Source organism: Camelus dromedarius, chromosome 9 (assembly GCF_036321535.1).
Source record: "Camelus dromedarius isolate mCamDro1 chromosome 9, mCamDro1.pat, whole genome shotgun sequence".
In the NCBI taxonomy this organism is placed as follows: Eukaryota; Metazoa; Chordata; class Mammalia; order Artiodactyla; family Camelidae; genus Camelus; species Camelus dromedarius.
Genome location: NC_087444.1, coordinates 49,764,869 through 49,786,608, shown reverse-complemented (window position 1 = coordinate 49,786,608; position 21,740 = coordinate 49,764,869). Strand labels below are relative to the sequence as shown.

At 39.6% G+C, this 21,740-nt stretch overlaps 1 protein-coding gene across 4 annotated transcripts in view; it reads left to right on the top strand.

The window, feature by feature from the left end:
* HEATR3 (HEAT repeat containing 3) overlaps positions 1–6,976 on the top strand; it is a 39,450-nt gene extending 32,474 nt beyond the window's left edge. For 3 of the 4 annotated variants that reach the window (XM_031458490.2, XM_064489186.1, XM_064489187.1), the window contains one exon: positions 114–909. In XM_031458490.2, coding sequence (XP_031314350.1) covers positions 114–236 — 123 coding nt within the window. In that variant the 3' untranslated portion in view covers positions 237–909. Of the gene's footprint in view, positions 1–113; positions 910–6,043 lie in introns of those variants that run through there. The other variant, XM_031458493.2, reaches the window with a different exon arrangement.
* The last annotated feature ends 14,764 nt before the right edge of the window (positions 6,977–21,740 follow it).

Here is a 21,740-nt window from a genome sequence, read left to right as displayed (position 1 = left end):
TGGCAGCTATTTGTTCGGAAAGTAAATACATCCAAAATTGAATGCTTTTCTTATTTAAAGGAAGTAGTGATATATACCAAGTCACATATGATTTTTTTGTGGGGGGAGGGTAGATACGAAAAGAAGGCAGAGCTAAATACAGCCCAGATCAGCTGTGTGTTCTCGACAACGTGAAGATGAATTTGAGAAGGTTTGTCGCTTATCAGGAAACTGTTGAGAAAAGACTGACTACTTGACCCATTGAAAGACACCAGTTCTCGCCCCAAAGTGTTCAAAGCTGAAGAATACTAAAGGATTTCCTCTCGGTGTATGCACTCCTGAAAGTCATTTTTTTAATGCCTGTGTTCTGTACGTTAATTTGAAGTTTGTAAAAATTCCAAGACCTCTCAGAGACTCTTTTTTTAAGCTCTGAGATCAGCCTGGCATTTCTAGTGCTCTCAAAAATGTTTCCAGCGTGTTTTAATCACTGGAAAACATGAAGAGTGGACGAGTGGAAACACAAGGGAATCTCAGGTGGTTCTTCATGAACAGTGAACACACTTCCAATCATGTTTTCCTTGAATTTTGGGGGGAAAAAAAAGAAAAATCCAAAGCATTGCTTAGATGCTCTTTTAAGCCAGTATCATTTTATATTAGATGAATGATATTTAGCTGAAATATGAAGACAAGCTTTATAAAAAAAATTTGGGGAGTATGAAGTGTATCAATTATGCCTACCTTTTGTGAAGGGGGAATGAGTTGGACTCACATTCTGCTATTTAGGAGAATATACTGATGAGTTAATGAGGACGTTGTCACCCCCTGTACAAACGAATCTGATTGGTTATTGCAGTGTAACATCACGCCTTGTTTAATTTGATATGGAATCGGGATTGGAAGATGTTTTTTAATAAATAACTTTAATTGAAAGCTTTGTGTCTTATAAAATCTTCTTTAAAATGTCAGATAACCCTATTCCTGGGTGTTGGCTTCCTAATGGATGTTGCTTTGAGTATATGTGTAGTATTAAAAACAAGACTTAAAGCAGGAATCTCCAGCATTATTCTCAATGTCCTTGAAGTAATAGGGTGACAGCTGGAGCAGAGGGAGGCAGTTTCAGTGCACATCGTTGTCTGAGCGAGGCTCCTGGATCTGGGTCAGGTCCGTTTTCTGTCCATTTGCCTGATCAGAGAATCCATTGCTGGAGATTTGAAAACTTCCCCACCATTGATCTCAGTGGACCTGTTAAAAGGCCCAATATTCAGAATAGGACTTAACTTTTTACTTTAGTTAACATCCATCACCTCACGTAGTTACATTTTTTCCCCTGGTGATAAGAACCTTTAGAATCTACTCTCTTAGCAACTTTCAAATACGTAATACTGTAATATTGCTAGCTGTAGTCACCATGCTGTTAACTGTCCAGTAATTTATAACTGGAAGTTTGTACCTTTTGATGACCTTCACCCATTTCACTCACCCTCCATCATCCCACCCTGACCCCTGCCTCTGGCAACTAACAATCTATCCTCTCTCTCTGTGAGTTGAGGTTTTGTTTTGTTTTGTTTTGTTTGGATTCCACATATAAATGAGATCATACAGCATTTGTTTTTCTCTGATTTATTTCACTTAGCATAATGTCCTCAAGATCCATCCACGTCGCAAATGGCAAGTTTTCCTTCTTTTTTATGGCTGCGTAACATTCCACTGTGTATGTACACTACATTTTCTTTATCCATACAACCATTGATGGACATTTAGGTTGTTTCCATGTCTTGGCTACTGTGAATAATGCTGCAATAAACATGTGCAAATCTCTTTTTGAGACAGTGATTTCATTCCCTTCAGATAAATACCAGAGGTGGAATTGCAGGATCATTTGGTGGTTCTTTTTGTTTTTTTGTTTTTTTTGAGGAGCTTGCATACTGTTTTCCACAGTGGCTGCATCCATTTACATTCCTACTAACAGTGTTTGAGGGTTCTCTTTTCTCCACATGCTTATCAACACTTACCTCTTGACTTTTGGGTAATAGCTGCTCTAACAGGTGGGAGGTGATATCTCATTGTGGTTTTGAGAGACAAATTCTTCCAATGAAGAAAAGCTTCAGCGTTCTCCCTGCTTCAAATATTTATAGAATATAATTATTTTCAAGGAGAATAAAATTTCCAACTTTTGTCATCTTTCCCACCCTTTCCAACCTATAAACATTATGCAAAAGATCCAGCACAGGGCCTAGCACATAGTATGCTCTTGATAAACATTTGTTGAAGAAATAAATGTTGGTGATTTTCTGTTTTATTAGCAAGCTTGCTGCAGTTGTTGAATGCAGAATCATCATACGGAACAGTGGAGGGTGAATTATTACATTGGAAATGTGCCATCCCCCCAATTTTTTAGGCCCTGAGGCATGAATAATCTGTATTGCTGCCGTTTAATTTTGCTACTCAAACAGCAAGGAAGATGGGGAAAGATTAAATATACTCTACAGCTCTGTTTACATAATAGCTCAGGCAGAGTATGAATATTATTCATGGCACAGTAAAATAAAAACAATAGTTTGTTTCCTGCAGGAAAAAAAACTCTGCTTTAAAATACTTTTATTTGTAAATCATCCAGAACAGTCCATTCAAGATACACACTTTTTAAAGTGTTGAATTATGAGCTTATGTGAGAGCCTTTGTTTTAGAAGATATTTTTGAAGTGTTCAAGCTGCCATGGCATGTTTACCCAAGGAAATAAAAATCACTGCTTTACTTTTTTTTTTTTCCTGCCTTTACGATGGAAACACATTTTATTTCAAAATAGAATTGATTTTGAAATATTCATCATTTAATTACATTTCTTTGTCTGCAGTTTTGTCTTTTGCTTTCATCTAGTCTTTAAAAAAAATACTTTTGAGTTATCAAGATAGGGAAAAGTTTTTCTCTCTTCAGCATTCCTGTTCAGCCAGTTCTGTTGTAGACTTGCTTCCTGCCTTTTTGAAATTGCATGGACCAATACTTGATTGTACAGGCATACCTTGGAGATATTACCCATTTGGCTCCAGACAACTGCATTAAATCAAATATCTCAATAAAGTGAGTCACGAATTTTTTGTTTCCCAGTGCATATAAAAGTTATGTTTATACTGTACTGTAGTCTTAAGTGTGCAATAGCATTATGTTTAAAAAACTGTACATACCTTAATTTTTAAAATACTTTATTGCTAAAAGATGCTAACCATCATCTGAGCCTTCAGTGAGTTATAATCTTTTTCCTAGTGGAGGGTCCTCCCTCGATGTTGGTGGCTGCTGACCAGTGGTGGTGGTGGTTGCTAAAGGTTGCGATGGCTGTGGCAGTTTCTTAAAATAAGTCACCAATGACGCATCGATTGACTCTTCCTTTCACAAATAAGTTCTTTGTAGCATGCAAAACTGTTTGATAGCATTTTACCCACAGAACTTCTTTCAGAATTGGAGTCAATGCTCTCAAATCCTGCTGCTGCTTTATCAACTAAGGTTTTGTTCATTCACCCAGAAGAAGCAACTCGTCATGCATTAAAGTTTTATCATGAGATTGCAGCCATTCAGTCCCATTTTCAGGCTCCACTTCTAATTCTAGCTCTCCTGCTATTTCCACTACATCTGCAGTGACTTCCTCTACTGAAGTCTTGAACCCTTCCGAGTCATCCATTAGAGATGGAGTCAACTTCTTCCAGACTCCTGTTAGTGTTGATATTTTGACCTCTTCCCACGAATCGTGGGTGTATTTAGTGGCATCTAGAGTGGTGAACCCTTTCCAGAAGGTTTTCAATTTACTTTGCCCAGATCCATCAGAGGAATCACTATCTGTGGCAGCTAAGCCTTATGAAATGTATTTCTTACATAATAAGACTTAAAAAGTGAAAATTACCCCTTTATCCATGGTCTGCAGAATAGATGTTGTGTTAGCAGGTATGAAAGCAACATTAATTTCACTGTACGTGTCCGCCAGAGCTCTTGGGTGACCAGGTATGTTGTCAATGAGCAGTGGTATTTTGAATCTTTTTCTGAGCAGTAGGTCTCAACAGTGGGCTTAAAATATTCAGTAAAACATATTGTAAACAGATGTGCTCTCATCCAGGTTTTGTTGTTCCATTTACAGAGCACAAGTAGATTTAGGATGATTCTTTTTTTTTTTTTAATTGAAGTAAAGTCAGTTACAATGTGTCAATTTCATGTGTACAGCACGGTGTCCCGCAGTATACATACATATATTGGGTTTTAGCATAATTCTTAAAGGTCCTAGGAGTTTTGGAATGGTGAATGAGCATTAGCCCCTAACAAGAGAATCAGTCTGTCCTTTGAAGCTCTGAAGCCAGGCACTGACTTCTCCACTCTAGCTATGAAAGTCCTAGATGGCATCTTCTTTCAGTGTAAGGCTGTTTTGTCTACATTGAAAACCTGCTGTTTAGTGTAACCACCTTCATTAATGACCTCAGCTAGATCTTCTGGTTAACTTGCTGCAGCTTCTACATCAGCACTGGCTGCTTCACTTTGCACTTTTATGTTATGGAGATGGCTTCTTTCTTTAAATCTCATGAACCAACTTCTGCCAGCTTCAGACTTTTCTTCTACAGCATCCTCACCTCTGATTCTTCACAGAATTGAAGAGAGTTAGGGCCTGACTCTGGATTAGGTTTTGGTTTAAGGGAACGTTGTGGCTGGTTTGATCATCTCTCCAGACCATTCAGACTTTCTCCATGTCAGTCGCAAGGCTGTTTTACTTTCTTATCAGTCGTGTGTTCAGTGGAGCAGCACTTTTAATTTCCTTTAAGCACATTCCCTTTGCATTCACAACTTAGCTAACTGTTTGATGAAAGAGGCCGAGGTTTTTTTGTTTGTTTGTTTGTTTTTGGCAAAATAATACGTTTATTACATATGATTGGCAGACAGATTGCTGACTTATTCTCTCCAAGTTTTAAAAGAATTTCAAAATAACAAAATGAATTATACACATCATAAAATTTGTGGTACAGTTAGGCTCAGGGGACCACTTCATTTTTCACAGAGTGGGCAGAAATGTCTGTCTCCAAACTTGTTTTGAGGTAGTTGACTTTCGGCTATGAGTCCTGGTCCCAGTCTGAAACCTCAGGAGGTTAAGTTCACCAGCCAAGGGGGCTGGAATTCTCTCAGCCGTAGGGATGTGAGGTTCCAGTCAGAGGTGAGGAGAAGGCTTCCTGGAATGCACCAATAAAGCCTCTTGAGCAGAAACAGAGGAGACAAGAGCAGAGGGGGTTGGGGCTGAACCAGAGGGACCTCCAAGAGGGGGTGAGGAGTCCTCTCCTGTTCCAGCATTTCCCTGGGGGTCTCCACTCAGAAGAACAAGGGCACCTTAGAACAGAACAGCAGCAGCAGGTAAAACTGGATGTAGGAACTCACTTCTAGTGGCTTCCAGAACCTGAAGGCAGGGACCAGTAGGACCCTCAGCTGGACTCGGGACACTCCAGGATGCCAGGGAGCTACAAGCCCTTGATTAACAAGATGTCCCAGCCAACGGTCTCAGCTCCTGGAAGGCACAGTCAGGTTGTTTTGCAAGGACAGCCCTTTGACTAGGACAGACAGACCTGCACAAACACACTGGAGTTGGGTAGATAGATTGCCTAATGTTAGGAGCAGAGCTCCATGTCCCAGATCCAGTGTTTAAGAAGACACAAAGCTCGTCTTGAGGTTGGAGAACACATGGCTCACCTCAAAGATGACATTGTTTCTACACTGCTGGATGGGATAAGGTTTAGGAGAGAAATGGTCCAGGATGGCCTGGTTGGCATCAAGAAGCTGGACAGTTAGCTGATACACACAGTTAGTGCCTTGTTGGTTTGTCCACCTGTCAAGACATAAATCTCAATCTTGCCACTATCCAGGAGTTCCAGCAAGAGGCCGAGTTTTTGACCAGCCTTGACTTTCGACGAGCCTTCCTTGCTGAGCTTAATCATTTCTAGCTTTCGACTTACAGTGAGAATGTGCGACCCTTCCTTTCACTCGAACACGTAGAGGTCATTGAAGGGATATTGTTGGGCTTAATGCCAATATCATTGTGTCTCAGGGAACAGGGGGGCCCAAGGAGAAGAGATGAACAGAACAGCCTGCTGGTGGAACTGTCAGAACACACACTTTATCAGTTAAGTTCACCATCTTATATACGTGCGGTTTGTGGTTCCCCAAAACAATTACAATAGTAAAGACCAACGATCACTGATCACAGATCACCGTAATAAATATAATAATAATGAAAAAGTTTGAAATATTGTGAGAGTTATCAAAATGTGACACAGACATGAAGTGAGCAGATGCTGTTGGAAAAATGGCACCAATAGACTTTCTCTCACAGGGTTGCCATGAACCTTCAATTTGTAAAAAGCGCCGTTATCTGTGAAGCGCAGTAAAACGAGATACGCCTGATTTAACTTATATATTGGACATGAGCAATTTTAGCTCTCTCTTCTCCGTATTCATAAATTCTTTGTTTTCAGCAACAAAAAAGTTGTCCTAGTTTAAACCATCCTTTTTGAGGAGCACAGCACTCCCTCTCCTTGCCTTTTTATTTTTACACAGATTCATCATATGTAGCTAGTCCATATATTGTCCCCTTCAAAATAAAATCTGTCATTGCCTCTGTCTTGTTACTGCTTAGATGCCTTTCTAAGCATTTATTTCAATTTCAAGGAGACTGTGACACTGACGGATTGTCTGCTACCGAAGAAATTCTTGGTCCTTTGGATGATTCTGCCCCAGGACTTGGATTGTGGAGTCAACACAAAGTCAAGGGTTAGTGAGATGTTTATGGTGGAAGAAGAGGCCTGTGGTCACACTGGTGTCCTCTTTTGGGGGGCAGCTTCTCATTAGACAGTTCCTATGGCCGCACCAGGTCCCTGCTGCCCTGTGCCTGCATTTCCTTTTAGAACCTGATCCTCCCACCCTCTCATTGATTTTGTGAGCTACCCTACAACTTTATAATAAACTGTATTTTTGAAAGCCATGCTTTTTTTTTTTTTTTTTTGCTAGCTAGCAGAGTGAAAACCCTGATTGAGAGGTATCCTTCTAGAGCTTTTCTGGACACAGCCACCTGCACCTACATGAATACATTGTGCAATAGGAACATAATGTTCTGCAACCTGGCTTTTTCCTTTAACAGTAATTCAAGGATGTACTGTCGTGTTAGATTCGTGGTTAGTTTTCGGGTGAACCTTGCTCTTTGAACTTGAAAAATTACTTCATTTCCACTAGATGTTCTATTAGATCTTGGCTTGATAGTTTGGGGTGAAGTTTGCTTTTCTAGGCCTATTCTTGAGACAGCACTTTTAAACATTCTTTAGAGTCTTCTAGTGGTTTGGAGAATTGAATCTCCTCACTTCCGTTGGACCTAGTCCCAAATTCGTATTAAAAATAAACCCATAGAAATTACAAGATGAGGACCAAAGATTTTTAGAAATTTTGTACTTGCTTCACAGTAGAAATTCTTAACCTTTTTCGAATCAGTAATTATACTGAGAATCTGATGCAAATCATAGACCCTTCAAATAAATGCACTGCACTAGTTTTTCTACTGTGTATCAAATTACCCCAAATTTAATAGGCTAAAATAACAAAATTTAATATCTCACAGTTTCTGTTGATCAGGAATTCAGGAGCAGCTTATTAGCTGGGTGGTGCTGCCTCCCGATCTCACAAATTGCAGTAAAGGTGTCGTCTGGGTCTGCAGTCTGCTGAAGGCTTCACTGGGCTGGAGAATTTCTTCCAAGGTGGCCCATTCACGTGACTATTGGCAGGAAGCCTCAGTCCTCATGACACAGCAACTGGCTTCCCCCAGAGTCAATATTCCAAGAGACAGAGAAGGAAAAAGCTGTGATGCTTTTTATAATCTATTTTCAGAAGTAACACACCATCACTTCTGCCATGTTCTTTTTGTTGCAAGTGAGCCACTAAGTCCAACCCACACTTGGGAGAGGGAAATTAAGTTCCACACCTTGACGGAAGGAGTGTCAAAGAATTGATGGTCATATTTTTAAAACCACCATATACATATACATATCTTCATTCTGCATCAGAGTTCAGAGTGTTTATGGATTTTTTTCAATTCACCCATGGACATCGGACTGAGAATTGTGATTTTATATTGAGTTGGTTACTCTTCCAACTTTAAGTCAAAAATTATTCCAAGCACTTCTAAATGCAATTGTCTATTAACAGATTTCTTTACTCATTTAATCTTTAGTGTTTTATTAAACAAATATTGCCCCCATTTTTGCCTTTTCTCCATATTGGGGTGAGAGTAGTCTTTTTTATTTTATTTTTTAAAAAACTGTTATTGAAATATAGCCGATTTAAATGTTGTGTTCATTTCTAGCATACAGCAAAGTGATTCAGTTACACACATATTATGGTTTATTACAGGATATTGAATATAGTTCCCTGTGCTACAATAGGATCTTTTATCTATTTTGTATATAGTAGTTGGTATCTGCTAATCCCAGACTCCTAATTTATCCCTCTCCCCGCCTCTTTCCCCTTTGGTAAACATAGTTTGTTTTCTCAGTGTCTGTGAGTGAGTCTGTTTCTGTTTTGTAAATAAGTTCATTTGTATCATATTTTAGATTCCACATATAAGTGATGTTGTATGGTATTTGTCTTTCTCTGTCTGATTCACTTCACTTTGTATGATAATCTAGGTCCAACCATGTTGCTGCAAATGGTAGTATTTCATTCTTTTTCATGGCTGAGTAGTATTCCATTGCATATATATAACACATCTTCTTTATCCAGTCTTCTGTCGATGGACATTTAGGTTGCTTCCACGTCTTGGCTATTGTAAATAGTGCTGCTGTGAACACTTGGGTACATGTATCCTTTCGAATTAGAGTTTTCTCCAGATATATGCCCAGGAGTGAGATTGCTGTTTCACATGGCAACTCTACTTTTTGTTTTCTAAGGAATCTCCATTCTGTTTTCCATTGGCTGCACCAATTTATAATCCCACCAACAATCTGGGAGGTTTCCCTTTCCTCCACACCCTCTCCAGCATTTAATATTTGTAGACTTTTTTTTTTAAATAATGGCCATTCTGACTGGTGTGAGATGATACCTCACTGTAGTTTTGATTTGTACTTCTCTAATAGTGATGTTGAGCATCTTTTCACATGCCTATCGGCCATCTGGGAGGGTAATCTTTTTGAAACATGAGTTAAGTCACGTTGCTTCCTTGCTTTTATGCTCTAACACTTCAATGGTTCCCATTATCCATGAGATAAAGTTCAAAATCCTTGCCATAAACTGCAAGTAGCATGATCACATGTCCAGGCGTGCCTGAGAGTCCAGCATAATTATTAACATAAGTCCAGGACTCTGTTTGACTATCAGAAGAGCCCTGGATTAAGATTAAGGGAAACTAATGAGACAGTGTAAGACCCAGGATTGGATCTGGGAACAGCATAGAAGCAGCTGTAATGGAAATAACTAAGATGACTGACCAAGTTGAATTTGTAACGTGGACTTGATAATAGTTTTATCACTGTTAAATTCCTGATTGGATCACTGTGTTTATGAAAGGGAATGTCCTTGTTTTTAGGAAATACATATTGAGGCACTTAGGAGTAAAGGAGCATGATGTCTCTGACTTACTCTCATATGACTCAGAAAAAAAATCATCTATACATAAATGTAAAGAGAAGTAAAGCAAATGGGGCAAAATATAAACAATTGGGTAAAGGGTACCTGGGACTTCTTTGAATTATTCTTGCATTTTTCATTAATTTGAAATTATATCAAAACTAAAACTTAGGAAAATAATGTTTTTTTAAATAGGGGAAAAGAAGTGCTCCAGTTTAGACGTTAAATTAAATGGTCATCCTAACCATAGCCCCCCTATGTGGTCTGGTCCTGTTTGACCCTCTGATTTCTCCTGTTCTGCTACTGCCTTTTTCTCTAAGTTTCACCCATTCTGTCCTTTATTCAGTGGTTTGAATGCACCATGCTCCTTTGTGTTCTATGTGTATGCATACCCACCGCCTGGCTTCTGTTTCCACTTAATCTACTTAACTCTTACTCATCCTTCAAAACTCAGCTCAAATAGCAATTTCATAGGGAAACCTTCTCTAATCCTCCAGACAAGACCAGGAGCTGGTGTTCTAGACGCTCATAGCATCTTGTACTATATACCCTTCCTTCATAGCACTTCATTCTTGATCAGAATGTTAGCACTTGCTGAACTGTGTACCAAGCACTCTACTATTGAGGGTACCACAGTAAGAAAAATAGACATGGTCCTCCTTGTGTTTACAGAGCTTGTGGATCAGTAGGAAACAGACATAATCAATGTAAAATTACAAAGTGAAAAGTGCTACAGAGATGGAGTATATGCTGCTGTGAAGCCATAAGAGAGATTTGATCTAGCCAGGGAGGTCAGGGGAGGCTTACTTGGAGAGGTATTAACTAGGTAAGACAGTAAACTAGGTGAAGAAGTAGGGAGAACAGTTCCCAGGAAGAGAGAACAGCCTGTGCAAAGGTCTTGGGGCCAGAGGGAGTGAGTCAAAGATAAGAAATTGACAAAACATTGTAAACTGACTATACATCAATTAAAAAAAAATGCATTGCAACAGATTGAAAGCAAAAGCAGCGATACTGGAACCAGCTTTCAGCCACAAAAAAGAGTTAGCAGTCTAACTCTCATTGGATTTTTTTATGAGATAAAAATTTACTACAGTTTAAACCAGTTGATGCACATTTTCTGTTATTTGTACAGAGTTAAAGTAGAAAACATGATTATCTTAATAGGTGTGGAAAAAGCATTTGACAAAAATCTAACATTCTCAGCAAACTAGGAATAGAGGGAAACTTTCTAAACCTTTTAAAGAACATCTACAAAAAACTAGAGCTAATGTCATACTTATTGGTAGAAGACTTAATTATTTCTGCCTAAGATCAGAAACATGGCAAGGATTTCCATTCTCGCTTCTTTTATTCAGCATCACGTTGGTGATCCTAACCAGAGCAATAAAGCAAGCAAATCAATAAAGAAGACATATGTATCAGAAAGGAAGAGGTGAGACTGCCTTTGTTTGCTGTTGACATGATTATTAGAAAATCTTAAGGAACATACAAAAAAGCTACTAAAAGTAGTAAGTAAATTTGGCAAGGTCACAGCATACAGGATTAATACATAAAAGTCAATTGTATGTCTATATACTAGGAATACATTTAAAAAAGAAATTCATATAACAATTCTATTTATAATAGCATCCAAAAACATACTTAAGAATAAATTTATAGAGGACATTTAATATCTGTACATTGAAAACTACAAAACATTGCTGAGAGAAATTAAAGGAAACATAAATGAATGGAAAAATATACCATGTCAGTAGATTGGAAGATGACACTTCTCCCCAAAAGGATTCAAGGCAGTCCCAGTCAAAATCCCAGCAGGCTTTTCTGTAGAAATTGACAAGCTGACTCTAAAATTTGTGAGGAAAAGCAAAAGACTTAAAGTATCCAAAACAACTTTTAAAGAGAAGAACAAAATTAGAAGACTTATACCACCTGATTTTAAAACTTACTATAAAGCTATAGTAATTGAGACAGTATGGTATCGGCATAAGGAAAGACATAGAAATCATTGGAACAAATTGAGAGTTTAGAAAGAGACCCATTATTTTTAAATGTTTCATTTATTTATTAACGGAGGTCCTGGGGATTGAACCCAGCACCTTGTGCGTGCTAAGCATGCACTCTACCACTGAGCTCTACCCTCCCCCTAGACCCATAATTATATGGCCAATTGCTTTTCCACTAAAGTGCCAGATTAATTCGATGGAGAAATAATAGTCTTTCCAATAAATGGTGCTAGAATAACTGATATCTATACAGGAAAAGACCTAGATTCAAGAGTCAAGTTTTAATGAACTTTAATATTTTTTACTAACTCATCAGGTTAAGTGCTGCTGACTATTTTTTTCTGTAAGTGCATGATGGGGAAGAATACAGTGACTATTAGTATAGGAGGTGCCAGTGCCTTGGTTGATACTGGCCACCAGCAGGTTTACCCACCATTGTTTTTGTGCCCCCAGTGCCAACGTGTCAACACAGAGACAAAGGCAAGTGACGCTTTAGCATCGTTGTGAAAATAGTTTTGACCTTGTAGGCCCCTGAAAAGGATCTATGGGACGCAGTTTGAGAACTACTCGTCTAGAAAGAGGTAGAGAAAAGGAGGAGGACTGAGACCCTTAAAATCTAATATTTAATGGCCTGGTTGGAGGAAGAACCTAAAAGGATACATAAGAGAAGAGGGTAGAGCTCAGGGGTAGTGCATGTGCTTAGCATGTGCAAGGTCGTGTGTTCGATCCCCAGTACCTCCATTAAATAAAGCATAATAATAATAAATCAACCTAATTACCTCCTCCTCCAAAATCAAAACAAAACAAACTAAACGGATACATAAGAGTAACCAGAGAGGTAAGAGAGAAACCAGAATGGGTAAAATCAGGGACACTAAGGGACGCTGCTTTCAGAAAGAGAAGGGGCCAAGAATGGGGAATACAGTTAAGGTCCAGGAAGAGGAGAGATGAAAAATGACCACTGATTTAGTGACTCGGATGCCACCTGTGATGGTAGCAAGAGCTACTTCCATGGAATGATCAGGTCAGAAGTCAGATTTCAGGGAGTTGGAGGAGTGTGGGAGGAGAGGGAGTGAAGCTGGGGCAGAGACCAGCCTTCAGAGAGATTTGTGAAGGGAAAAAAGGAGACAAGGCAGTCGCTGAAGGAAGGAGTCCCACCTGTTCATTTACTATAAATGAATACATGAATGAATTGGCGATGCTTTTGACCTGGAGGACAGAGCGAGAGAAAATCCCAAGGTGATACTTGTTTCCAGCTTGTGGAACTAATTGATTAGTGGACTATTTGTCAAGATGGGCAGCCAGTCCCAAAGGAGGGGGACCATACCTGTAGTTTACCTGTAGTTTGAGCTGAGGAAGCATTTACCTAGGAAGTCTTAACTTCCTTTTTAAAGAAATTGGTTTCCCCCGCCAGACTTCAAAACCTGCTTACTGCTTCTGTTGGTAACAAACTCTCAGAGTTTCAAAATCTTAGTGAATACTCTTTTTAAAGCTTACCCCTTCTTTGAGTTAAAAGTTCACCTTAGTTTTATTATCGAACCAAAAAAAAAAAAAAGTTATGTCTTCATATAGTGGAAGATTCTCAAATTTTACCCTGTTAGAGAATTTATATCTTTAATTAAAACTATTTTGGTCCACTTAATTGAGCATTTTCTTATTTTAATGAATGGAATTAAATTGAGTCATTTTTTTCAATGCAGAGTGAAAAGTTATAAGCAAGTGGTTTCCAGTATTTGCTTAAATATATTTTTAGCCTCCCTAGTCTCATATAGGAACCCTAATTATGAGAACACAGTTGTCCTAAAATTTTAACATTTTCATCAGTGTATGCCTGTCCATGAAAAGAACAAATTCTTTTTAAATAAAGGAGTACAGTCTTCAATTACTCCCATTTAGTATGAATGAAGCCAGAAAAAATACATTCCTACTCTCATTTGTAGGAACCTATTTCCTGAGTTTATTCAACATAAAGATAACTAAAGTAATTCAAGTAAAATAGGAAGAAATGAAGATTTTTGTGGAATGAATTCTATTGAACGAAAGGAATAGTGGATTTGTTTTTAGGGCCATGAGATTTTAAATTATAGATAATGGAACAGGTAGAGAACATGGAGCTGAGATGATTTCATGAAAGTGTTTGAAATAGTTGCCTTCTGTTTTTCCTTTTTTTATTTCAAAGATTAGTGTACAAGCCAGAAAATAAGTGTAAAATCATGGCAGTTTTTTTTTAAGACATTACACCCTCTAAGGAAATAACTCTCTATTGTGCAAAGATTTTCATTAAAATTTACACAGGAATTTAATGCATTTCACAATTTGATAAAAATAAAACGGATAAGCTACCAAAAAGAAAAAAATTAAGCCATATGAAAGATACGGAAGTTTTCACTTTTGGTCTTCCACTTTGACCTTGAAGTATAAAGTAGAATAAGTTCTGAAAAATTCAGAAGATGACATTTTCCATTGCTCTGTTGAAAGAAGTTATATTTCCTTTCAATTTTTTAAAGTTATAGTTAATAAAATAGGTGTTACATGTGTATGTGAAGTAGTTAAACAACGACCAAGAAAATCCTAGAAAAGTTTTTCTGCCTCCCTGTTCCTCTTCCCAAAAATAACTACCCATACTGGTTTTGCATGTATCTGTCTAGAAATGCTCTTTGCATGATAAAGCTCATACTTGCATGTGTTATTCCCCTGTTTTGTAAACAAACGTCAGTGTACTCTATACCTCTCAATAGCTTCATGTCATTTGTTAATATCTTAGACACATTTCCATATCAACACATATAGAACTGCTCCCCACGCCCCCCTTTTTTTCAGTAGCGCCACAGAATTCCACTCAAGGGATGGATTCACGATTTAATTAGTCTGCCCCTGGAGAGGGACGCAGCACTGCAAGGTCAAGAGATCAGACTCTGGAGCCAGACAGCCTGGGTTTGAATCCTGCCTCTACTGCTCTCTCACTGTGTAAACTTAGACAAATGACTTAATTTCTCTGCCTCAGTTTTCTCATCTGAGAAAGGGAATACTGGCATCAGGCACTTAATAGGTTTGTTGTTGAGCATTGAGTTAATATTTGTAAAACACAGAACAGTGCTTAACATATATTAAAAGCTATACAAATGTTTCTTACCTAGAGAGATGTCTAGGTTGTGTCCAGTCTTTTGCTGCTGCAGACAATGCTGTGGTGAATGTTCTGGTACTTGTGTGAATATCTATGCACAAGATAAGGAGGAGCTATATATATATTATATATAACATCTATTATAATGTCCCTTTATCAGAGAGCCTTCCCCACTCTCATCTAAAATAGTGCACACTATACCCCCTTATTCTACTGTATTTTTTCTTTAGTACTTATCACCATTTGATACGTACATTTATTTAGGACATTATATTTTGAACTCCACAAATTGGTCAGATCTCTGCTCTTTACATTTGGAGAGAAGGATAACAACCAGGAACCTGAGAAACAGCCTGTGTTCAGGTTTTTTCATTGCTTTGAAGAGGGCTTTAGACAGAGCCGGGCATCTGGAAGCCGCATGTTGTGCAGGGCTCCCCGCGCCCTTTCCTGCCAGTCCTGGAAGGTGAGGAAGTCTTCGTTGCTGCCATCACGGGCTTGCAGGGTCCCTGCAGAGAATGAGAGGCCTGTGGGTCTCTGTGATGTGTAATGATGTGGGCAGCCGAATACATTCTGGAGGAAACAGGAGAAAAGAGGCAATTAAGCCTACTTGGAAGTTTCAGGAAGAGAGAGACATGGCAGATACCATCCTGCAAGATCTACCCTGATCCTTGCCACTTTGGCGCACACCAGCCTGACTGCCGGCTGCCAGGCTCCATATTTCCTGGCCCGAGGACTTTCTTTGGCCTCCAGGTCTTTCTTTGCCCCAGCATCACCTGTCAGAAATACAAGGAATGGATGAAACGTCTCCCTTCCCCATCCCTCCGTGATGGCTGGCAGGCGGAGGTGTATGACTACCCAGCACACTTGCCCCCTGGACCGGGCGGCTCTGAGGTCCCAACGTTCTCCTGCAAGATTCAGCCTTACTTCCTCACACTGGTGCCCTGCTTGAAAACAGACCTTTTATCGCTGAGACCTTCCCCATCTGGCTTCCCCTCGCCCCACTTGGATCACCTCCCTCATGAACTGTTTGCATTGAACCCTTGGTTTAGTGTCCACTTCTGGAGGAACCCAAAGCAACACAAGACATATTTAAGTTATGTTTTAAGGGGAATAACAGTGTGTGTGTAAAATTTGTTAAGTTCACACATTTACATTCTGGGTGTGCAAGAGTTTTGTACTTTAGCCACACCCATGGAGTAGAGCTAGTCAGTGTGCAGTTATCTTGGATTTCTTGCCATAGGATGGAGGAGAATTCTAATTTTCATTTATCAAACTAACTTCCTTCTGTCGATATTAAAAATTGCCTTACTCCAGCCCAAATGTCTATTTAACAGAAATTAATTTGATAATCAAGTAAATTCTATTTGGACCTAATTAGGACCAGAACAATGTAACTGTTTGAACTGAAAAAACAAAAAACAAAAACAAAAAAATGAGTATTAGAAAATCCTAGTGTTGGAGGGAGGAGATAGCTCAGTAGTAGAGCATATGCTTAGCAAGAACAAGGTCCTGGGTTCAATCCCCAGTACCTCCATTAAAAAAAAAAACAAAAAAATCCTAATTCCCCCCACCACCAAAAAAAAAGAAAAAGAGAATACTAGTGGGAGAATATGATGGTCCTCTCTACATTCGTCATGTCATTACCAATAACATGGGAAGTAAATTCAAGAGGGAAATCTTCCACCCAAAGACTCAAAATTGCTGGTACATTCTGAGATCCAAGCAACTGACCTCAAAGCTGATTTCTGAGATCTAATCCACTAGTGTGTGGATGGAAATACTTGCCGAACTACATGTGAAATTGCACTTGAAAAGCCAATTGATAAGTTCTTGTCTAACAGGAATGAGATGAAATGGGATACTGGAAAATCAGAGCAATACATCCTAGTCTGAAAAACAATGTTTTAGTCCAGGGAGGGACAACAGGTATAAAAAGTGTAAGAACGTGCTTACCTAAATTGCACCTTCATTTCTGTATCTGTCAAGGGGGATCACCTTGATGATTACTTGGGTAGGTCTGGGGATTAATCTAGAAAATAATAACAAAATCGTTATGAAAGGACATACTTTTAATAAGTAGAATGGCACGGACTTCTATGAAAACCTTCCTTACAGCAGTGTTTATGATAGCAAAAGATTGCAAAAGAAGGTGAATCCATAGAGATGTAAAGCATATTCATGGTTGCTAGGGGTTGGGTTAGGGAGCAGGGGGAGTGACTGCCCACATGGGGTGATAAAGATGTTTGGAGCCAGAGGGAAGTGATGGCTGAATAATGTTGTGAATGCACCAAGTGCCACTGAACTGTACACTTCTAGATGAAGTGGTGAATGTTTTTCTATGTGAATTTACCTCCAAAACAAACAAAAAAAAGTAACACCTCCACCTAGGAGTGAGGGTGGGCAAAGAACAAACAGTACGGAAGGGGATAAGGAACAAATTCTTCCTCCTCATGCTCTAAGTCCAATCCTTGGAAGTAATGACTGCCAATGGTTTCTTATAAATCCTTCCAGAAAATAGTGATGCTTAAACTTTTTCTTCTTTTACAGAAATTGGATCATACTGTACACACTTCTCTCACCTTGCTTTTTTCACTTAATGATATATTTTAGTGAGTTCCCCATGTCAGTATGTTCGGTGCTGGCCCGTTCATTTTAACAGCTGCAAAGCAGTATTTTATTGACTGAGTGCACCTTAATTTGTCTGACTAGACCCCTCTTGATGGATGCTTAGGATGTTTTCAGTTCTTGGCTACTGCAGACAATCCAATTTTAAACATTCTTACTGAAAGTTCTTTGTGCACGTGTGCAAACACATGTGTGGGATAAATCTCTAAAACTGGATTTGCTGGACGTCATGCACTATAGTGTGTCCCTAATTCCCTGCCCTCTGCAAAGTCCACATGTTGAAATCCTAACCACCAATGTGTATTTGGAGATAGGGTCTTTAGGGAGGTGACTAAGGTTAAATGAAGTCATAAGGGTGGACCCTAATCAAACAGAACCGGTGTCCTTATAAGGAGAGGAAGAGACTCCAGAGACCTCTCTCTTCCTGTATGTGCACATTTAGGACACAGGGAAAAGATGTCATCTACGAGCCAAAAGGAGAGTTCTCACCAGAATCCAACTCCTACAGCACCTTGATCTTGGACTTCCAGCCTCCAGAACTGTGAGAAAACAAATTTCTGTTGTTTCAGGCAGCCACCCAGTCTGTGTTGTTCTGTTATGGCAGCCTGGGTAGACTAAGACCTTGGGACAGAGGACTTAAACATTTTAAACTTGATGGATAGGACCAAAATAATCCACTGAAACATTTGCTCTGTTTCACAAGGCTTGTGTCTCCCATATCCTCACCGGCACTGGGTATAATCACACTGTTCAATCTTTGTCAATCTGAGAGACACACAAAAAAAGTACCTAATTTTAATGTATGCTTGAAATTGAGATTTTTTTTTCAAATGTGTGTCTGACATTTAAAGAGTGAATCCTTTATTCTCCGTCTCCATCCGTGGAAGCCCATTATGTGTTATTACATGAAAGCTCGTCCAACTCCGCAGGGATGTTTCAAGCAACTCTCTTATTCACTTTCCATTTCCTCTCACTTCTTTAATAATTCATGAGTTGAAATGGCTATAAAGGAATAAAGGTAAGAGAACATTATTGGCAGGGGTCTCTCGTATTTGGTAGTAAGATATTTAATTCACAGTGATTTGAGAAAATGCGCGATAGGTCATATAATATTATAGATGAATGTAGGCTTCCACTAGAGTCAAATTTCCTCAACTGCCTGATTGCAATATGAAATGGATTTGAACGGTTTTAGAACAGAAGTGGTCATTACATGTGTCCAGCAGACTGTTAGGAGTAGGAATGAGGAGGATGTGTAATTTTTGTTCTTTGAGATACGTTAGGCTAGCTTCCCCCTGATCATTGTTCTTTCCTCCTTCTCATCACTTGGGAGTGCAAGGATGTGTCACCTGGACCCTCTGCTCCAGGGGCTCGCAGGTGCCCCATTTGAGTTACGCATCCCATATGCCTGTCCTCCAGTTGCCTGCATTCCTGCCAATTGAAAAAGATGGGCTACCATGACATATATAGATTAGAATACACACCCACACACCCATGGACCACTGGACTGTGAGCAATGCCCTTGACTTATGCCTCGTTGTCCCCAGTGTTAAACGTCAGTGGAATGAGTGAATGAGTGTAGGTATGAATGACTGAATGGCCATAATGCCAATTAGTTAAGTATCCAAATGCTTCTTGGGAAGGATGTGACTTCAGCCAGGAGACTGAGCACAGCTCTTGATCCTCATAGGATTCAAAGTCATGACCTTATAGCCACATTAGCAAAATGCATAGTTTGAACAGATTGATCAAGCCCACCTATGAAAAACTGAAATATTTCACACACACACACACACACACATATACACCCTCACATGAAATGAATTATGATTTGAGAAGCTGGACAAAGATGATATATTATAACTCACTCTTTTTTAGCCATTAATTCACAGATATTGATTGATCATTGAATGCTCATTATGGTTGTGTGTTCTCAGATTCAGTTTTAGAACTTTGAACAAGGTCAATAATCTTGTTTTGCTCTGGTCATAGTCCCTCATTAATTACAGAGAGTGAGTAACTCTGTCTTAAATATTTTCTAGAGCACTCGGAGAAATAGCTTTCAGCATATCTCAAATTTGTTATGTAGGCTAGTTCCAAAACAGACTGGGGGCTACAAATTTAAAACTGTTCCCTCTCATGATGTCTCCAAGGTTGCTTGGGGTTTTTTTTTGTAAATAGTCACCTTGTCAATTTCTATTTGTGGCATACAGTGTGTGCCTCTCAGAGCCCTAGGCTGTATTCTACGACTCCATTTTCCTGACTGTGTAATACATCCATTTGTCCTCATTCTGCAAATTTCAGTTTGCTTATTTTTTTTTACCTCTGCCCAACAAATACGGAAATTGCCCCCCTTATTTTGGCCCCCTTTTTCAAAACTTATCAGACCATCCCCAAACTCCAGGGTAACTCTGGAACTTAAATTATTCAAATTTTTCTTGAATGAGATGCCTTTTAGACTGGATACACGATAACAATTAGGGAAAAACTTGGCTCCTTTGTCGTGCATTTTACTGTAGAAAAGGCCCTCATGGCTTGGCTTACGCATGTCTGGAAGTTGGCTTCTTTGCTGTGAGACAGTCAATGCATGATATGCAAGTTCAAAACATATTTAGTTCTGTCTGTAGCAATTCTTTTGTTGAAGATGCTTGTCACCAAACATCCTGGAGGGGGATGGAGTGGAAATGAATAACAGACTGGGGTGCTGCTTGGATGGGGAAGGCAGAGTACTGCCTAAATTAGTGCTGAAGAAGTGATTTTACTTTACAAACCATTACAGTGTGAAGTCACGGGGGCTATTTTGTTCTGTTGTGTATGTGTGTTTAAGCAATGCATTTATAGAGTAAAATTATTTTTTAAACAGTTCAAATGGGTATAAAATGAGATGAAAGTCTCCCTCCTTCCTGGATTCCTAGTTCTTTTGTTTTCCTCCCCGGACTTCTGTCAGTTTCTAGTATATCCTTCTAGAGAAATTCTCCATTTATGCAGATACACACACACACACAAAACTAGTAGCATAACACTGTTGTCTACTTTGTATTCTCTGTTGTGCTTTTTCATAACAATATACTCATTCAACAGACATTTACTGGGCACCTATTATATGCTGGATCCTGTTCTAAGTTCTCAGGCTAGAACAATGAACAAAACAAATGAATTATGTTGGTTTTCTATTGCTGAGTAACAAATTACCACAAATTTAGCAGCTAAGAATAACAGACATTATTATCTCTCAGTTTCAGTGGGTCAAGAGTCTGGGCACCACTTAGTTGAGTTTTCTGCTTCAGGCTCTCGCCAGGCTGCAGTCAGAGGGTCTGCAGGGCTGTGTTCTCATCCGGAGGCTCAACTGAATTCTTTGTCTGTTTCCAGGCTCCCTCCAGTTGTTGGTAGAATTCACTTCCTTGTGGTGACTGGACTGAGAGCTTCAGTTTTTCAACTGGCTATTGGTCAGAGGTGCTCAGTTTCTGGCTGCTGCCCTCAGACAGTTCACAGACGGCAGCTTCCTCTTTCAAAGCCAGCAGGAGAGTGAGAGTCAGCTACCAAGACGAAGTCTTATAATATATAGCATAACCATGGGAATAACAGCCCATCATTTTGCCATATTCTATTGATTAGAGACAAGTCACGGGCCCCACTCACACAGAAGAGGAGGGAATTACACAAAGATGTGAACACCTTTCACATGTATTTGAAGTGGGGCTCATGGGTTGGGGAGGGGGTGCATCTTAAAGTCCATCTGGCTTGCAAACCAAACCCCTGCTTTCATGGAGCTTATATTATAGTCAGGGAAGACAGAGAACAAAGGAATAGACAAAGAAATGTTCGGTGCTGCAGGTAAGTGCTAACACAGAACAGTAAAGCTGGCTAAATGGAACAGAAGTGAAGGAGTGTTGTTGCAGAAGAGTGCGGTCAGGGCAGGCCTCCCGGGGGCAGCAATGTGGGAGCAGAACCCTGGAGGATGAGAGACAGCTGTACAGAGAGCACAGAGAGAAGTGGGCTCCAGCCCAAGACAGCAAGTGCACAGGCCCTACCTGGTGGGCATCCTGGAAAGTTCTGTAACAGTCAGCCCACCCATGTGGCTGCAGCCATGGCTCAGGTGGTAGGACACAAGGCCAGAGAGGAGATGGGGGTCAGATCAGGTAGAGCCTGGTGGATGTAAGGATCTCTGAGCCAGATGCAGAGCCGCTGGAAAATTGGGGCAGAGGAGAAACACTGTTTAGCTTACCTTTGCAAAAGATCATCGTGTTCCTGGAGCGAGAACAGACTGAAGGGAGGCGTCGGTGGAAGCAGGGAAACCAGTTTGTAGGCTGTTTTACTAATCTGGGCAGGAAGCAATGTTGGTTTGGATCAAAGTGGTGTTGGTGTGTTTCCTGTAAAGTAGGCAG